This window comes from Nestor notabilis, unplaced genomic scaffold (genome assembly GCF_000696875.1).
Source record: "Nestor notabilis isolate BGI_N333 unplaced genomic scaffold, ASM69687v1 scaffold26553, whole genome shotgun sequence".
Taxonomy (NCBI): domain Eukaryota; kingdom Metazoa; phylum Chordata; class Aves; order Psittaciformes; family Psittacidae; genus Nestor; species Nestor notabilis.
In genome coordinates this window covers 49,813-70,289 of record NW_009921971.1, presented here as the reverse complement: position 1 = coordinate 70,289, position 20,477 = coordinate 49,813, and the positions used below count along the sequence as shown (strand labels likewise).

General features: G+C 44.1%; 1 protein-coding gene across 1 annotated transcript in view; it reads right to left on the bottom strand.

Moving 5' to 3' along the window:
* Window positions 1-14,024: 14,024 nt before the first annotated feature.
* The window catches only part of HOMER2 (homer homolog 2 (Drosophila)), a gene marked incomplete at its 5' end in the record, with an annotated part of 33,539 nt that continues 27,086 nt past the window's right edge, over window positions 14,025-20,477 (bottom strand). Inside the window, 4 exons of the mRNA XM_010011397.1 lie at window positions 14,025-14,311; window positions 15,704-15,784; window positions 17,821-17,931; window positions 19,678-19,834. Coding sequence (XP_010009699.1) covers window positions 14,123-14,311; window positions 15,704-15,784; window positions 17,821-17,931; window positions 19,678-19,834 — 538 coding nt within the window. The remainder of the gene's footprint in view (window positions 14,312-15,703; window positions 15,785-17,820; window positions 17,932-19,677; window positions 19,835-20,477) is intronic.

The following is a 20,477-nucleotide window of genomic DNA, read 5'->3' as shown; positions in this document are numbered from 1 at the left end:
AGCTAATGGACAAAATGGGAGAAACTGGAGTGGTGGGTTGGCTCCGTGGTGACCAGCTCTACAGCACGAGGTTGATATTAACCTGCTAAACTGCTGTGACAGCTTTTTGACATTTAATGCCCTTCTTGAAGTTTCACTCTGGGCTAGTAAATGAATCCCTCTGTGGGAATAGTGTGCCCTGACTGCCCAGCTGCAGAGATTGATTTGTTTAAACTGAAAACACGCAGCTGTCTGGCTCTAGAAAGTTAATAATGCACAGACTTGCTAATGAGGTAAAGAGATCAATGTCTGTGAATCAGTATCTCTGTGATGTGGGCAGTCCAGGCAGCAGCTGCCAGTGTCTTTAGGGAGGTTTAAAGTTAATGTATTCCAAGACGACTTGGTCTGACCGAAAGAATTTCACTCTGAGATCCCAGTGCTTTGAACACAGCGTGAGAGGAGTCGCGGCAGCGTTACCCCGTGCACGGAGCGCGGTGGCTGTAGCTGGTAGTGCCAGTCGCTAGGGATTTGGCAGCATCCCTGCTGCCGTGCTGCTTTTCAGCATTCATGGAGCTCCTCCGTAAGTAACCCCCCTGCTCGGGGGTGTCTCACAAGCTGGATACTGACTTTCTTCTGCAAAATGGTGTTGAATCAAGCAAATCAGGTCTGAGTGTGAACGCCCTGAAGTGCCCCAGCCTGGTCTTAGAGGGACATGAGCAAGGATGTCACTTCACCTGTGTACATTCAAAGAGCCTCTTTGAATTGACTGTGTACTGTTCGGAAATTGATGCTGACCTATAAAACGTGCTCACACAAAGATCTCCTGTTCCTCCCCTACAGGCTTCTCAGCAACAGGCAACAACTCACCCCATCAGCAGGTCATGGAGTTACTGCTGTTTGCACAAGGGATGGAGAATGTGCCCGGAGCTGGGAGATGCCTGGTCCTCAGCACCAGTGTCCTGCAGCCACCACCAGCCTCCTGCTGCCCCTTGTGACCAAGAGGCCACAGAAACCCCATGGGACTATGGAGACTATTGAACATGCCTGGGCTTAGGAAGGTTTGTAGTGCAGCACCCACGATCCATCCTTCAATCACTCCCATTCCCTTCTTTTATCCCTTAAAATAGAAAGATGCACACGTGCGCCAGGACACCAGGAGCAAGAGGGACAAAGAGGATCAGTATGAAGGCATTCATTAGGACTAACAAAAAGCTGGGAAATGATTCTTCTTTCATTCCTCTTTTGCAAATGAGAGGTTGGTAGATAAGGCTGTGCACCCTTTGGAGAAAATGAGATAGATTGGAAAGCATAGTTTTAATTCCACAACTTCCTGTTTGCATCTGAGAGCACATCTGCATGCTGCACACTGTAATAACATGATATTGGTAGGAAAGAGGGACACATTGTTTCAATTAAACCCGGGGCAATGATTAAAGGTGAATGGTATTGAAGGCATCTTTTAATAAATGCCACAGCAAACCTTGGCAGCAAAAGCAGCTCAGAACAATATGTGAACGAATCCCTGTGGGAAACACGCGCTCAAACCTGCTCCAGAACATGGCATTTTTTCCCTGGCAAAAAGGTATGTGATTTTCATTCTCAGCATGTCATGCTAAGCTGAAAGCAAGCAGCAGCACAATTAAATCTGCTCAGGTAGCAGTGACATTAACAGCTCAGCCACTTGTGAAAATGCTTTGTAAAACAAGCCGTGTTTAGCAAGCCATTGCTCTTGCAGGAAGAGTGAGACGCAGACTGCTCAGGAAACATATTTAGCGGAGCTACAGTTGCTCATTTTCCACTAGAGCCCCCTCCTGCCCAGATCCCCAGCAAAGCACCGAGAATGGCGTGAGAAGCATCCTCCCCGGGCTGCAGGTGAGCGTGTGGCTGGGGCTCGGCGCCAGCCCTGAACAAGGGCAGCCCAAAAGAACGGGGGCACCCTCGCCCCAACTCGCAGCATCATGCAGTGCTGCCCTGCTCGTAGCCAAGGGACAAGCAGTCTAGGGGAAATGCTGGCCAGGCTGCAGCTTGGGCAAGAAACTCCATGTCCTCACGAGAGGCTTGGTTTACACCCTCTTAAAAGAGTCAGTTAATCACTCTTAGTGTCATAAAGACATTTCCAGTTCCCTTCTAGCCTAAGGCAATAGTCTAAACACCCTCCCATGGGTGTCCTTGAGCAGCAGCCTCTGCTCCACCCCCAGTTTCTATCCTCTTCTCACCGAGAAGGGGTTGAAAGGCAGCCAGCTCCGACACCAGCAGCGTGGTACCTGCGCCTCTCGGCCCCGCGGCAGTGGGCAGCGCAGACTGGGGGTGACAGAATGAATCTGTCCCGCTCCTGGAGACGCGCTCGAATCACTATTCATCACCAAGTGAGTCACTGCCCGTCCCACAGTCTCTTCCTGTGAAGCAGAGGTGACAACAAAATCGGATCAAGTGCCTACGCTTCCTGCAGCCTACACAGGGAGCTCCGCTCCGTGCCCTCCCTCCCAAGCCAGCAGGCCTGCTGCGTTGGAACAGGAACACCGAAAGGTGCAGGAGCGTGCGCGCACAGGGGCGAGGCGGAAGCGCATCTTGTCTGCGGTGCCAAAAGGAGCGCTTTGCACGTGTTAACACTCAGGGAAACATCTGCTGCAGGGAAAAGGGCTGCGTGCCAGGGGGGGACAGCCTGTTCCCTCCCGGCCTTCCTCGCTGGTGAGCACCAATGCCTCTGCCTGCTCCCCTAAGGGCAGGGTCCCCCCCATGCTGAAGTGGGGCTGGCTCTGTGGACCAGCCTCCATCCCTGCCAGATAACTGCCAGCAGCAGTGGCAGTATTCCCTGTGCTGATTTGAATGGCAGTCTAGCAGGGCTGCGGTCATCTGTATGACTGTAATTAGCTTTAAACTGGGCAAGGAGACATCTGGACCAGAGGCGAAGAAGGCGTCTAGAGACAAGCAATGTTTTCCCATGCACAGGTCTGCTGATCCTGCTGGGCCCCACTGCAGTCTCCTGGCGTGACTCAAAGCGTGCCAGTAACTGCTCCACGTTTTGCACAGAATGAGCCAGTCCGCAGGAGAAAGGGAGTCAAAATTAATTTGCTGCAACATTGTGCTTCTCAGCCCCTGTTTGCACACTACCATCGGGGCTAGTGTTGGCTTTGATGCGTATTTATCACACGTGGAAACACGGAGCTGTACATCCGTAACAGCCTATCCACGTCTTTATGCTTCTTTTCCAACTACGATCAGCAATGTCAGTTTATTCAGGAAGTATAAATCAAATCCACTACAGCAACCACATCTGAAGAAAATTGTCCAGAGTTTGCTGACAAACCTCTGCAGGTCAGAGGTTTCACCTTCTATTTCCAGTACGCAGTTAGGAGATAGAAAAGTAGGGCAGCTGTAGCTGTGGATTGCCAAGAGATGCTGTATCTCACCTTGGGGAGGGACCAGGACACAGGGCTCTGGTCATCTTTCATCTGAACCAATAAGGCATATAAAATGTTAAACCTTGTGATGTATCAGAGCCAGGCTGCAACTCATCTGTGCCTCTTCCTTCTTGTTTTTCAAACAGCATTTGTGTGTCTCCCTCATCCCTGTCCTAAGGCCATTCCCCTCCCACTGAAATGACTGTGCTGATGACCATGGCACCTCTGCAGTGCGAGGAGAGAGTGAATCACTGCAATTTCTCAGGTTTCAGAGCCAGGGATTAGCTTTATAAATGCACCCAACACTGCCATAGAAAAGCGGCATTTGCAGCATTTGCAGGACATAAATACTTCGTTTCTTTCCCGGGTTCTTTGTTCTTCAGGGAACTCTGGGATCGTTCATTTTGCATCATTCATCTCCAGGCTAATGAACAGTGCAAACCTGCACCCAGAGAAATACGAAAGCCATGGCTGATGGTAGAAACAAAATAAATGACAAAAGCCTGAAAGTAAATAGCTTTGAAAACTGATACACTTCTGTGTGACATGATAATGCAAAAAGGTTGCCTGTGCTGGTATTATTTATAATTCCCTGAACGTCTGAATTCCCTCCAGCCAGCATACATTAAGCACAATCCAGGGCATATGCAACAAATCATATTCAATGATGGAAAGTTGGGAGGAAAAGCAAGAGCTCAATCTCTCTTGATTACAGCAGACACAGATTTCTTTTTCATAGACTGCCAGTACATTAGTATAAGAAGAAGACATGAAAGGAAAACAAAAATACTCAAATCAAAGTCCTTCATGTACCAATGAGGTATTCGCTCATAAATTTGACTAATTAAATGCAAACCGTTGTCAGGAAACATTCAGGATATTTCAGTCCTCACTCAGAGTGCAGCATCCAGCCACGAGAGGAAGAATGGTCCTGGAAAGCTGTATGGGGTTTTGCTCTGGCATCCTGGATGCAAACCACCACTGAACATCAGCACAGGGGCACGTGTTCACGAAGAGATGCATACTATGGTGGAGAAAAGTAGGTCCCCGAAGCTCTGCTGGAGCAGGATTGATCCAGTAAAATGTGTCTAATGCTTGGAGTACCAGCCGTAAAGCTGAGCCCCATGTTGGCACATCTCTTATTTCCAACCCAAATGAAATCCCGCAGTTTTCTGTCTAGAGATCGTTTCATTTCAGACAGTACTTCTGAGAACATCTAAAGGTTCTGAAGTTATTGAAATCCATTTGGTTCGGGAGGAAAGTTTGAAGACCCAAAGGGAATTTCATAGCACAGAGATCCATCTTTGAAAAAGTCACAGTTAGAGGTCACAGTTAAGTCCCACTCAGCTGCAGTGACCTTTCAAACGTCCCCAGCAATGCATCACTGCAGACAGATCAGAGATGTTTGCCTTGCAAAGGTTAGCCAGGCTTTTAACATTCACCAGGTCTCAGATGTTCCCAGCCTGGGACAGGTACACGGCAGCGCTGCTCTGACGAGTGTTAAATGATGCAAGGGAAAAGCCGTGTTGCAGGGTACTGCCACAGCCTGTGCAGAGTCTTTGGATGGTTGGTTCCAGCGTCACTCGCTGATATCAAACCTGGCAGGGTATTTTTTTCCACTTGTGAAGGATGGTTGGACTTTGCTCCAGTCGGTTCAGTGCCTGATCCATGGCTGCAGCACTGCTGCAGGTCACAGCGGAGCCACACTCACTGCCTGGCTTTACTGTTTCAGCTCCACTGCTGTGTTTTTACATCTAACAACACACACGTTTCAGTTGTACACAAGACGTCAGCCCATTAAGTATTAGGCCCACTGATGCTGCTGGTCTGCTCTTGTTGGCAATGCTAATTATGTAAAGGATATTTAATGCTGTAAATCATTAAAATTATTTACAAGCTTTTGGACACTTTTTAGGAGATAAAAAATAGAAGAAAATGTATGCACATTTCTGTATGTATCAGTGGGTTTGTGCATAAATGCTCAAGACTTCTAGGAAGTGGAGAGACAGTGAAGAGAATAATATATAATTAACACATCCTCTTTTCTTCCCTTGGTGCAGACATGCCTTTAGATGAAACGTGGGGAACATTAAAAGCATTTGGAGTGTGTGGGACAGAGCAATGTTGAATTTTATTTAAGTCTGTCACCTAGCTACACATTCCAGAGCAGGCTTGGTCTTGCTCAGGGATCTCATCCACTGTACTGCTTTCATACAGGCCTCTGCCATGGTGGGATTGTTTTCTCCAAAAGGAAGGGAACTAGCTTATGCAGGCCTGGCTTTTCCTACGCTGTTGCAGGCATACAAATTAACCAAAAGGAGTACGTATTATAGGATTGCTCATCCACTTAGGTGTTAACCATTAGACTTAAACTTCACCTTGCTTTTAGCTAATATTGTCATCAGCTGTCTCAAAGCAGCACAACACAGCTCAGGGTCACACAGCTGGGTAAATCACTGGTTAATGGGTAACCGCAGAAGCACACACCCCACCGAGGAGGCTCCTGAGCTTTCTGATACAAATCCAATCGAATGTGCAAGTTAAGGGATCACGGGCAGGCAGCAGCAGATTCCCTTGCTGGCGCATCATTCATTGTGGCTCCCAGACCAGGCTGTTTCTTCTGGAAACGCTGGTCACCTGCATTACAGACGGCTGGCGAGGAACAGCCTCTCACAGGCCAGTGGCTTTCTCAGTGCTAAAAATATTTCCTGGACTTACTGAGGGATTGGCCTACAGAAGTGTCAGATGTGTCTGTGTTGAACAGAGACCTCCCCGTCACCAGTGGCACGAGGCACCTCCCTGTGCATGAGCAGAGAAAGGTGCTACCGCTGGTGAATGGAGATGCACACTGCAGGACCATCAGCTTGCTCGGTAACAGGAGAATGAGGCTTATTCCTGACAACTGCAGGTGATGGATGTACACACAGGCACTTCTAATGTACTAAGCTTTATAATTATGCAAATCCAATAGATAAATGCTTCTTTTGCTAAGAATTAGAGACTGTTACAGCATTTTACTGGAGTACGTGTAAGCTGCTTTTATAGCTGCTGGTCATTCAGGGACTGACAGAATATGCTGAACTGCTTGTCAGAGCTGTTCACAGCTCCTGGTAGAAGAGCTCTGATGAAAAGTTAGGGGCAGATGTGTTTTTCACTGACCCCAAAACTGACATTTGCAGCCTTGTAACCCAGAGAAAGAAAGGCAAGATGAGCCTCAGCCATTTAAGTCTTCAAACCTTTTTATTTCCTTTGAGGAAGCCTGGTTTGGTGCAGACAGCAAACCCTGCTTCTGTACAATAAACACAGTGATGCTGAGACCACCATTACATACCATCTGCAGATGGACTTCAGTGTTACTCCATACCAGGGATGTGCTGTTGAGTGTGGACGGTGTCATTGGACACCAGCGGGGACCTTGGGAAACAGTCCCATCTGAGAGGGCTCTTATTAACTGCTCTATGCTGATGCAGGACACGGGTGTTGAAACATCTCTCATTTCAACAGAGAGGGCTACTTACGAGTCCTAGGTAGCTCCTCCAGAGAAAATACCAGCTCTGATGTAGCTGCCATCAGAGGCTGTTACATCAGTTACAGGAACCAGAAGAGGGGTTTTGGTCATGAGCACCCCCAAACAGGGCAACAAAAAGCCTTCTCCCAGCAACAGCCCTTTGTCACCATGCAGCAAACCCACGATTCACGCTGAAATATTCCTAGATGCTGCTTTTCCAGTTTAGTTATGTACGTACCCACCCCAAGCGTGCACCCCCGTGGATGTGCTAACAGTATAAAGTGAAGCAAGACAAACCTTTTAAAGCTCCACCTCCTTCAAAAGAGATGTTAAGATTATCAAAGGCTCTATCCCATACGATTTATAGATCAAAACCAGGCCCTTTTTTATCAAAGGAGAGCATTACCTTGAGTTCAAATTTGCAGCCCCAAGGATGTTCACTTTCCAAAGTCAATGAAGAGAGTGAGACAACAGATTTTACTTAAACTATATATTTTTACATAAAACAACTTTATGTTACAATAAAATCAGATAAAAATCACAAAGTTATATAATAAGTTCATAAAGAAAAAAATCAAATTTTCCTTTTATATATATAAAACCCAGCATTTACTGCTACTAGGAGTCTAAATGTTAACATTGACTGTCTATGGTCAATTTGAAACAAAAAAGAAAATAAAAAAGAAGAGGAAATTACTTTTTCACAGCAGACAAAATGACGAGGTAAGAGATGTTTTTACGATTATCCAACTGTAGCAAACACTTCAGTTTTCATTGAACCATATACTAAGAAGTATAATAAACCCAAATAAAAATATACATTTAAAGCACTGCAGTGTTTTCCCACAGTTGTGTATCAACAAATTGTCAGTCATTCACTAAACTTTACTTGAAACAGTAAAAACAGGGTGTATGTTTATGTTTAGTACTAAAATCTCATAATAATCTAAGTATTTTGGTATAGCAGACCACACTAAACACTCTCAGAACTTTCAACTACAAGGGATATATTCATGTTAAAAACGATGTGTTTTGTCATTCATGATGAGCTTTATAGAATATTATTATGTTCATGATCACTATTAGGCAATTAAATGAAAACATCTAAATGCTGCAAAATACTCTTTTATTGAGCATAGCTCCGTTGTCACATACCCAAGTTAATCAACATACTGCAAACTTAGAAGCTGAGTTCTCAAATCTTACAATATTGGTCTTTTTAGCTAGTATATGGCTAAAATAATTATTGCTGACCAGTGTTAAAAAAACAAAAAAACCCCAAACCAAAATGTTACAGCAGACAGGTTTTTCTCAAGTGTCTTTCTTGTATGTACCATTATTACTAGGTAAGTAAATGACCAGAAAGGAAAAACCAATCTATCTATTTCAAAACGTGCATATAAAATTTCTGGAGGTATAGGCACCTTCACCTGAAGACTATGTTTAGGCTAGCTATTAAAAAAAACCCAACAAAACAAAACCAAAAGTAAAAAAGAAAAAATGAAGAAGAGCTAAGACAAAACACAGTATAAAGTCAAGCAGGTTAGACGTCAGGTTAGACATTCAACATCCCAACAGGGGTGTAAGCAAAGCCCTCCCGGCCGGGACTCGCTCTGCCCGCAGCCTGTAGGAGAGCCCTCATTTGGGAAGCACCTTCGTCACATTTACCATTCACCTCCTGACTCTGTATTTCCCTTCTGGTACCTTATCGTTTACCACAGAGAATGGCATTTCAGACATGCAAACTTCATTTAAGTGCCAAGTTTATATTCCAATACTGAGCCTAAAGTACTGCTGCGTGCCTGGGGCGCAGGACTGCATGTGCGGCATCCCCCGCCAGGCTGTGCCACGCAGCCGGGGCTCTCCATCTGGAGGTGTGCCTGGATTAAATGTCTTGTGGATCCTTATTGCTTTGCTTGACACACAGGTGCTTGTTGAATACGATTAACGGAAAGAAAAATTACCTTAGGTTAGCTCTGTGTCTTACTGTTCCTAAATGGTGCCCATAACCAGACGCACCAGCCCAGCCTGGGAGTCCCTGCTGCCTCACAGACCTCCAGAAAGTGAATGTGCCCTTCTGCATGGTTCTGGTACCACTGAGCCTGCACAGGATGGCAATAGCTGTTCCTATTTTTGACTGGAAGTGGCTGACCGTAAACCAGGGCATTGCTGCAATGCTCTCATGCTGCTCAGCTCTGTGTGTGGGCATTCGCCTTCCATCCCTCGCGCTGCCACAGTTGTGATATGCTGAGGACTTTTTGACAGACAGGCTTGACAAGCCCAGAACTGCCCAGACTAAGGTGGGTGAGCTGACAGGTCAGCATGGCCATCCTAGACCTTTGGCATATCCACAGCTTGTAGGCAGAGCACATCTTTCACTGAAGCTTCTGCTGAAACGATTGTCAAAATTAGCTGCTGCTGATGATGATCCCCTCTCATACCTGTTTCCTTCAGATCCAGCATCAGTCACACACTGAGCTGAGCCGGGCATTTCACCCTGATAGCAGTTTTATCTTTGTTAATCCGTAGGCTCAGGAAGACAGCACTATATTCCTTACAAGCCATTGATGCTTTGAAGGGTTTTGCAGAGATAAGCATTCAGAAGAGCCTAACGAAGAGCAGTCTTGTAGCTGAGAAACTCCCACCAGTACGAGGTGGCAGTAACAGGGAGCTTTCCTCCTGTCATTCATGAAGCAGCCAAAGAAACTAATAAGGGAGAAAATGAACACTTGCAAAATAAAATACAATTACACAGCGTAGAGTGCAGAAACCTACAGACAACATGTGCTGGGCTGAAAGACATGGGCTCCCTGAGCCCGACAAGCCACAGGATGAACACAGGGTGAGCACCTGCCTTAACATCACAAATGCTTTTGCTGATGCTCCTCCAAAGCAATGGCAGTGGCAGGGAGAGCAGGAGGAACAGCAGAAACCCCTCACACCCTCCTTAATTCATTGAGCAGCTTTAAAAAACATTCACCTTAAATCATTCACATTAAAATAAAATCAGTTGTTTTTCTAGAAAAAAAGCATTGTCTAAATAATATTTGTTTTCTGGGCACAGATGCACCCAGTGTAAATCTATTTTTAAAAGGGCACCTTTCAAATGCTAGAATATAGAATATAGAAAGTGAGAGGTGGCACTGGATTTCTTACAGAAAAGACAGTTTCCTTCCAGTGAGCTCACTCAGTAAAGGAGACACCAATTAGATATAGACAGAAGAACACGAAAAGTACTAATTTTGCTGAAAATGCGCTTTTAGACCAAACAAAAAACTACTTGTGAAGTTGAGTCAAAATCAGCAAATAAAGATTCAGCCAAATAGAAAAAGAGCAGGTGGTTAACCTCTTTATTTTGGGGTGTGAAAAAACATTTCAGTTTTTCATATGGAAATAATTTATTCAAAGATGAGGCTAAGGTCATTTTCCAAGATGTGAAATAACGTATCTAACAGAACATTCTTTCCCTTGAAAACAATTACCTCCATGTATTGTTATGTCACTGAACATTTTTAGGTTTTGTGCTAATGCAAAGTAGGCCTGTTTGTTTCTCTTTTTGGCTACCAAAAACCACCACCCCACCATTATTCAGCAGCTCTAACACCAGCTCAAAGGAGCATCACACTGGAAAGCCCAGAAGGCAATAAGACACTCTCTAACTCAGTGGCACAAGAGGCCAGCAGAGATTTTTCTTCCTAGAGCCACCAGCTTGTCATTGCCACCAGGGCCGGGCAGGCAGGATGGGCAGTGAGGTGGGATCCGCAGCGGTGCAGCCGGCGGGTATCGGCATGGGAAGTGCCAAGCACAAGACCCTTATTAACACAAGACCATGTAACTGAGGTAGGATAGACCCTGCCATCAACCACTTGGAGAGAAAAACCTGTGTCCAGAAAGAGAACCCATGATTGATTCTATGATTGCCCAAGGCGAGATACAACCTTGTCTGAAGACACCTCCACTCAGGCTCGAAGGAAATGGAGCGACGACCTACTTCATTGCTGATGGCATGGGGAAACCAGAGTTTGCACAGCACCCTATTTTAATAACAAATAAAACCAAGCTCTGCAGACCCTCTCGTGGACAGGGATGAGCATTTCTTGGCCCCAGCAGTGTTTGGGGCCACCTCTAAGCAGGTGGCTGCCAGCTGAGTGCAGTTCCTGGTTTGGGGTGCCCATGGGGACAGGCACAAAAGTGGGAATAAATGCATCCACAGGATGGTGCAGGCATTTTGGTGGGGGAAGGCTGGCTGCCTCGGTGCTCCCGCTGGGAGGGAGGAGGCATTTCGACATCAGGATAAGTCCCTGAGGAGCAGTGTGGGGGTCACAGTTTGGCACGCAGGGGTTATTGCTGAACCACCACAGAGCATCAAGGAATAAGCAGTGAGACCGATGGTCCCCACCCAAGAGGCACATGGGGCAGGGATGGGGCCAGGCTGGCATCCAAACAAACACTCCTGAGAGCACCCACTGCAGCTTCCTAGCACACTTTAGAAGAGGAAAAATACAGTGAAAGAGGGGGAAAGGTTAAAAGAGATGGAGTTTGGGGGAGGTTTTTAAGTGATTATACATAGAAGCTCTCAACTTACTGCTGTTGGGAAGGAAAAAGAGAGAAAGAAGGTAATTATAGCAAGACCTTGGATGGTGGAGTTCCTCACAGCATATAGCTGTATACAGGCATCCCTAACAACTCAGCTTCAGAGCAATAGCAGATAAAGAAAGCATACATTTGGGACAAAACTAGAAGAGACGGGGTAGAGTTTTCTCTAAGGACACCCCCACTGTTCCTCTGGTGGGCACGAAGCACCCAGAAATAACCACCCATGTCAGAGCTATGCAGTGGTTTAATGCACCAGCATTAAGCTCCATCTGTTAAATTGATGCAGTCCCATAGAAACACTTTTCTTGCATTTTAAGAGTGGCTTAATACATTCCTAATGAACTGGATCTGAGATAGACCCAACTAAAGTGGAAAAAAAGATCTGGATTAACCCCATCTACTCAGGATCATGTTAAAAATCATATTTTATATTAAAACCAAGAAGGAAGCCCTGAGACTGCTCAACAAGAAAAAGGAGCCGGAAGATGGAGCAGGGTCCTCAGCGCAAAAGCAGTAAATCACTGTGACGAGGAGGGCCCTGACTAACTGTACTGCTTGCAGCTCTTAGTTGTGTTATCCCATGATTCCCAGCTGATGTAGGGACCAGCTGCAGCTCAGGAACTCTAAAGCAGCATGGAAGCAGAGGAGAAGCAGGACCATTAACTTCCTGTTAAATGATGGTGTCTATCTGACTTGCTATCAAATAAAAAACCTAAAAAGGCAGATTACTTGCGCACAACCACACATAGTTTCTGATGTCATTTTCAATTTTGAGAAGTCTGATCTAACCCCACATTATGCAACTGTTGAATCTTCCATACTGGGAAAGTCTAATTTTCACACACCTACATGCTATGTACCTGGTTTTTATTTTTATTTTAAAATATCAACAGCCTACAACAGTTTTTTTAAAAGAGACTTAAGTGGTCACAATGCTTCTGCAAGGTCCTGGCTTCACATCATTGTTTAAAAGGAGTAAAGCAAAAATACACAAAGTAGTCCAGTCTAAAAAACAGGGATTGAAGGTAATGCAACAGTAACAGATAAAAATTCAAGGGACAATTACAGACAGAACCTGACTTTAGCATGGGGATTATATATCCACGTATAAAAGATATTCAATGCATGTTTCATCATAACTCACCTTTCTTTTAAAGGTCACTTTTATAATTGAGATGTGCTGAGAAAAGAAAAAAGCCTGTAAGTAAAACATGACCATTCTATATCAATCACTGCTGGAATGCACTAATGCAGTGCTTAACCAAGCTTTCACCTGAATTAAGCAAATAATAATGTCACATAAACAAAAGTTCTTTTCTGAATTAATTCAGATCCCATGTAAACCTCAAACCAGGTTATGGAGAAAGAAGAGACTTGGGCTGAATTCTCCTCCCTGTCCCTTTTTACATCCCTGTCTGTGATGAAGTGAACTTCCTTCTCAGTGGAGCCCAGCATATGACCTCGCATTCCTGAACACATACTTAGAGCTGCTGAATAACCAGTCTGAGCAAACAACAGCATTTCTGCTGTTTGGGTTGGGGTGGGGTTTTTTTGGACAGTCTAACTTGGTGATCAGCTCCCACCCCACTGTCAAAGACATACAAGGTGAGAAGTCAGAAATCATCAGAAAGGATTCTGATTTCATGTGGTCATGACCCTGCCAGTCTCCTGGGCAGAAACGTGCTTCTGAGCAAGACCTTCAAGAAGCCTTATATTGCTTTTCAGATTAATGTCTCCTCCACTACTGCAGAAGTTAATCAACAGTGATCAAGCTGCACAGAGGTGTATGCACCCAGTGTGAAAACCTTCTAAAATACATACCTGGTCCCAAGACTCAGGTGGGCATTTTTCAGAGATGCACATGGAACTATATGGGTTCAAAACTGAAGGCCAAAGAGAGATGGCCTTGCCAAGCAAGAGAAGCTGTCCTCACCTACTGGATAAGATGCTTGAGTTGAAGAGCTGAAATATATTTCTATGTCATTGACTTTGTGCTCTATGGGTCCAGGCAAGCACATACAACCTGTATTGGAGGTTATCTGATATCCACTGGATTTCTTTTTTGGTAAATCAGGCCTGACTGACATGGTCCCTAAAGATACTGGTATTTGCGTGAAGTGGTTCACTTGACTGCAGCTCATCACAGGCACATTCTACACACTGCAGGAGCTCCAGCTAATCTTCCCTCTGCTCCACCAAGGAATAAAAGTTGATGTTGCTAGGAGTGCCGACAGTCCAGACAAGAAAAAGACTAGTTTTCTGTTTCTATGGTTGCAACAGCCCTTAAGAAAGATATAAATTTCCCTGCAACAACTAACTGCATATTCATTTTAAGGTAGATCTAGTTCCAGATTCCTGAGACGGAACCCTCTACCTGTTCCCAACCCCTCAAAGCCAGAGCAGCAATATATGAAGTTTCTAATCTCAACAAAATTCAGTGAGCAGCACGACTGGTTTGGAAAAGAAACACATGAAAAAAATAATCCCAAAACCCCCACAGCAAATTTTCAGCCTCTATGTACAAAACCAATGCAAACAGGTGGAACATTCTAGTTATATTTTGTAAAACACATGTTTGGGATCAACAAAACATCAAACATCCAGACCCTAGATTACAAAAAAGGAAATCTATTGCCATCTAATTGTCAACCCCAAGTTTAGACAGTCCTTGTCGGAAATCATGTAATTCATCTATCTTCCCATCTAGTACATCTAAAAAATTCTTTAATTCAGTTTTAAGGTTGGTCTGCCTATGTTTGCTCTCTTCGACTTCTGTCCTTAGTGTTCTGACTTTCTCTTCAAGATCTTTGTTCTTTTTCTCAGCAGCCTTAAAGACAAAAGAGACAATAAGATGAATCATAGAGAAGAAGGATGAACAGCATTTAATAGGGTAAAGCAACAAATGACAGCTGGGCTGTAAGAGTTTGCTCTGACTTCTGCAAACTGATTAACAGGAGCAAGTGACATGTGCTAGTCAGATGAAAAGGAAAGAAAGCCCACGCAGGAACGGACACAGGTTAACTGGAAAAGATGCTTTGCATCAGATTTTGTCACTTGGTTGATATCTTAAAATTCAGCTGGATTTAAATCATGCACTGTGCATGTATTTCTGTCATTGCTACAGTTGCAGAATTAGAGACTGTGCCACCAATTATACACAGAATTATCTATGGTGGTTTAACACTGAAAAACAAGCTTAGAAAATATTGTCTGAGGAATAATATTGCTTTATTCAGCACCTTTGGATTTATTGGCATTTTTTTGAAGTTCCACTCTGTGTGAGCACTTGTGCAAGGAACAGGGCAGGCACGTAACACCTCCCTTGCTGCAGTTCATTCAATTATTTTCCCCTCTCATTAGCTCTTCTGCCTATTGTTCTCTGTTGCACGCATGTAAGCACATATTCTCATCAAAAGCCAGAGATGACATACATTACCATCCTGAACAAAACAGAATTCATATTTTTACAATATTAGTACCTGCCTTCTAAATGATTTTACAGCGTTTAGATCATCAGAATGATGTCTTATTTGTTCAATTGGATTTTACTTCATTGATGAGATACTGCTTATATTTGTTCTCCTTCCATTTATCTATTTACTGCATTTGCACAAGCCCCAACTTTAACAAGTGGTGCCCAAAGCCCAGCCACTGCCTGGGCAGGGCTCCAGCAGCCCAGTGAGCTCCAGTCTGCCTGAGCACCTCCCAGCAGAGCAGCTACATGTGCAAAACAAAGCCACAGCAAGCTAGGTGATGCTGGCAAGGAATGACACAGCATGTAAATGCATCCTCAGGTGAACTTCTTTCCCTGGTTATGTGCAACTATGCTCATCTGTTTCTTTCCAAAGAGCCTTCCCTGGCGCCACTGGCGGCTATCAGCCGCAGGTCTTGGTGTGCCGCTTGACACACATGGCTGTGGTGTGGCTCCACAAGCCCAGACCATCAGAAATATGGGATACAGGATAGCCTGGGATCTGCAGCAGACAGATGCAATACAATCCCAGGCAAACCAATTTCTGTGAACAGCAAGGCAAAGAAATGGAGCTATTTACCTACTCCTGTGCTTAGAAGGGCATGGTATATTTTGCATGTAATTAACATTTTACAAACTAGAGGTCTTTTGCCTCCAAACACTGAGGTCTGAACAGATAAAAGCATATATTTATGACAAAGTAAATGTATCAACTATTTTAAAATTAATTTAATTGCTTAACTGTACCTGTAATTGTTGAGATACAGATTCACATTCTGACATTAGCTGTGGTATAATTTCACCCTGCTTTCGGAGCTCTTCCAGTTCCTTTGAAAATATAAAGAAAAAGAAATATATTAGTGCAAGCTTCAATTTAAAACATAATGGAAATTTGAGATTTGAGATTATGAAATGGCTTTGCGTATTTTATTGTATTCTGCAAAGTATGTGGATGTAAAATAACCAAAATAGCACGTCTGCATTCCAAAACACATCACTTAATCACAGAATGGTTGGAGTTGGAAGGGACCTCTGGAGATCATGTAGACTAACCCATGCTAATGCAGGGTCACCTAGCACAGGTTGCACAGGGTCATGTCCAGGCAGGTTGTTAGTATCTCCAGAGAAGACGACTCCACAACCTCTGTGGGCAGCCTGTTCCAGTGCTCTGCCACCTTCGAAGTTAAAAAGTTCTTCCTCATATTCAGATGGAACTTCCTGTGTTTCAGTTGTGCCCATTACCCATGCATATATATCTGTATATTCGTAAATAATGCCAGGGAGCTTGCATCTCAAAATATAATTTTATTATACTATATATGCTTACTATCTCTCTCTCTATATATAACTACTATACTCTAATAGAATCATAGAAGCATAGAATAGTTAGGGTTGGAAAGGACCTTAAGATCATCTAGTTCCAACCCCCCTGCCATGAGCAGGGACACCACACACTAAACTATGTTGCCCAAGGCTCTGTCTGTAAGTATATACTTACCATATATAGTATATTACAGTGTACAGTATATTACATATACTACTATATATAGCATATTACAGTATTACTTTATATACAGTATATGGCATATTATATAAAAATATAAATATTCCACTTGATAGCTCTGTCCTGATTCCCATGTCTTTACATTTCTCTACTTTTCTCATTTCCTACATGAAGAGGATATCAGCATCTCTTCTTGCACAGCACTGTCCATGAGCAGGCTTCATGCTGGTTTGAACTGCAGACCACGAAAAGGTTACTTATGAGTGGTTTAGACCTAATGAAGAACCTGCTAATGTGAGTATGCAGTCTGAAAACAAGTTAGTATATTGTCAGTGTAAATGGAAGATAGGTATGTAGGGTTCACAAGTCAATCAATTTTCTGGTTCATTTGGTACCGTAAACATGAATCTTGAGGAAAAACACTAGCAGAGTATAATGCTTATTATACATGCTATTACCACAGAAAGGTTGGGAAGAAAGCATTTTCCTTTGAAATATGGGTCTGAAAATGATTATATTCATAACAGTGCATCAAAATCCATCTCCCTAAACTATTTCCTTGTGCTATCTTAAAACCCCTTAACAGCACTGCTTTTAAGAGCATCAGCAGAGATGCTGCAATGGCACATGGCAAACTTCACTGCACCTGCAGACAGCTTTTTCTCTTCATCCAGCATAGAGCATTTGGTCACTGTAATGAAGGAAAAAAACAAGGATCCCATTATTTTCACCACTGTTCAGGGGCTCCAAGCCACCAGTATCATTCTCCTTAGAAAAATGGGACACACTGTACATCAAAAGGACGAATCAGGGTACTCTAAATGAATCTGAATTTCTCACTTTTGGCATTAGTCCTGAGATCAGAGGGAGACTGTAAAATGGCAAAGCTGAAGACTACGAGCCACCCAGAAAAAGAAACAGGACTTGTCACACAAATGCCATGTGATTTTGTAAATGATGTTTTTTTAATGATGGTGCTTATGTCTGTGTGAATTCAGGGATGGGGACTGGCAAACAAAACTGTTCTCAGCATACATCTGTCTGGCTTTGAGCAACAAGTATCACCACTTGAGCTCTTCTGTTAGAGGTAAAGTGTTGTATATAAAAGTAGTTTGTTAACCACTGTCAAATTAAAGTATGCTGTCACAGTGCAAAATACATCACGAAACGGAGGCTGAGGAACTCTACCAAACTGTTGCTAAGGAGCTGTACATGAAAAACCTAGGAACAAGCAATACCCTGAGACATTGGGTTGCTTTTGGCCGTAGGTGAGCCAGCCCATAAATCTACATCCCAAGTAAGAAGCAGACAGACCCACTCAAACTCTAAAGCATGTAATTTCTGGGTTCAGGACACTTACCAGCTCTTTGTCCTGAAGTTCTGTTTCCAGTTCCTGGAGACGTCTACTCAGCTGTGCATTTCTTTCCTTCTCTTTATTTATTTCACTGCATTGTTCCTCCAGTTCTTCAATCTTTAACAAATGTCAGACATTAGGTGAAATTTTTCAGATTTCTGAGAATCTGGGGCAGAACACAGCTGATGGAAATGGGCATTGCTCCAGTGAGCAGGGGGAAGCATGGACAATTTTAATTTGTCATGGATCTGTTTCCTAAATCATAGCACTTGATTCACTGCAATCAAATTATCGCTTCTTTTCTTCAAAAGAGCCAATTTACGCTTCCACTAGGAAGCCCTGGGACTGTGTTTATACTCTCTTGCACAGTATCTCATATAAGTAGTCAGGAATGCACAAAACACTGAGCTGCTAAGATGAAGTGGAGCTGGGGATAAAATCTGCATTTCACTTCTATGAAACCAACACAAGACTATAAGGGGTGGGTTTTCTTAACACAGCAAGGAGAAGAAATCTCTCCAGTGCTCCCAGCTTTGCCTCCTCAGGGGTTGCTTATTATTCTAGCTGGAGTTCGAGGGACACATCCTCAAAACTTTGGGGAGAGAACCAATTCAGAGCAGTGTATGCTGCTTTGTTCTCTTGCCCAGGGATGTGCTTTGCTCTCTCCATACGTTCTCCTGACAGCTCTGGGCTTGGCTCCCAGGAGATGGGCCAGCTCATTAAAGTATGTACTTTAATTCTCGGCTTCATGTTGCTTTGGGATTATAACTTCCTTCATTTGAAGGTAGAGCAATATGCAAAAAATTCTGACCCAATTAATAAAGGAGATGGAACTTCCCAGGGCGCTGCGGTGGTGCAGTGTGAGCGTTGAGCAAGGAGCATATTGGGGGAAAGCTCAGAAAACCTCTCGTACAGAGAAAGACAGCACATTACACAGTGTGCCTGCACAGCCTGCCTAGTCACTGGTATGATGACTTTGCAGCTTTAGTAAGGCAGAGTTTTGATAATCTCTTCATATCTAGGCTACAGCTACTGAGACGTGGCATGTTTCACCAGTTAATGAGAACAACTTTTCTGTGCAACAGTACAGAAAGCTAAAAAACTACACTGCAATAAATCGTATTTTCTTGTAACATACTGTTCCAGTCTCTCACATCTCCGCTGTCCAAAAAAGACTGGATATAGGAACCCAAATCATGTAACAACTAATACTAATTTTTAATGTAACATCAGTTAATAGAGCTCTGCATTGATCTCTGGATTATCACTGTGCACACCTAAAACGCATGCAAATAGGTAGAGAGGATCTGCCTTGGGAAAACGTTGCTCCACGATGCCTCTTGGTAGGTTTTGGAGCAAGATGTGCTCAGCACTAGCGCTGGAGGACCCAGCTCACAGACGTAACTGATGTCCTCATTCCCCTGCCTGCCATCAGGATTTGTTTCTAATACTGTATTGTTCCCAGCCTAGTTTCCTATGGGTAACCAGGCCATAACCATGCCTTCTGCTCATTCATCATCTGGCAGTATTTAAGTAAGTTTTGAAAGGGATATGCAATAGTATTCCTACTTTTAAAACCCTACTGTTTTATCACCCTGGCCAGCAACCCCTGCTGACACCAGTTCTCCCAAATCAAGAGTCAGGGAGCTTCATGTTACATGGCAGCACCAGTCCTCCCACTGATCCCCAGCCTTTTGAACTTCCCTGCCCACTGTGTGCAGAGGGAAGGAGCTGCCCTAAACCCTCCATCCACGACAAAATCTGTCTCCTAACACACACAAAGCAGCAGAGAGCCAAGAGAAAGAGAAGTGGCAGGAACAGCTAACTGGAAGAGATGGCTCTCCTGCGGGTATGCTCTGCTACCTTGCTCCTGAGCTGGTCGTTTTCCTCCTTGCAGGCTGAGAACTGCTTCTTCCAGTGCTCGATGCTGGCCGCAGACTCCTGTAGTGCCGTGGTCAGCCGGGCGTTGCTCTCCCGCAGCGTCTGCAGCTCCGTTTCCCACTTCTTCACATTGGTTGAACTGAGAAAAAACAGGGCACCATTAGGTGGCTTCACCTTATAAACCTGTGTCTCATTATTCTTTACCTGACTGCAAACTCATTCACCAGTGGTGTGAGCTAACCAATAATTTTTTGTTATAATATCAAGAATACTCCTATGTACGTAATTGCCTGCCTGAGGAGAACATAAGCCTTAATTTGACTGCCTGTGCCAAAACACAGGAACCTATCTACCGCCCCCAGCCACAGTGACCTGTGTGTCTGGAGCAAAAGTCCTGCTGTCAAAGCAGGCTGGTAGGATTAAGCTGACAGTTGGGATCTCCAGCATGGCAAACACAGTCTGTGCTCACCTCCAGAACCGTGTGGCTGTGCCTCACCGGGCACCTCTGTACTGGAGGCCTGGGAACATGGTAGCCGTGCAACAAAGCGACTACACATTTGCAGCTGGTACAGTAGTTCAGAAAAGAAAATGTCAGCGGTTGACACTCCATAGACATGGTTCTTTTCTTTAATGTTCAGCCTTAAATATAAAAGTGTTACATAATGCTGAAGATTTAAACTACTAATTCCCCAAAGCTTCAAGCTGCAGCATAGAGCACAAGAATAGAGAGTGAATGGAAGCAAGGCTTTGAAACTCCCTCCATGCTAGTTGCTACTTGCCTA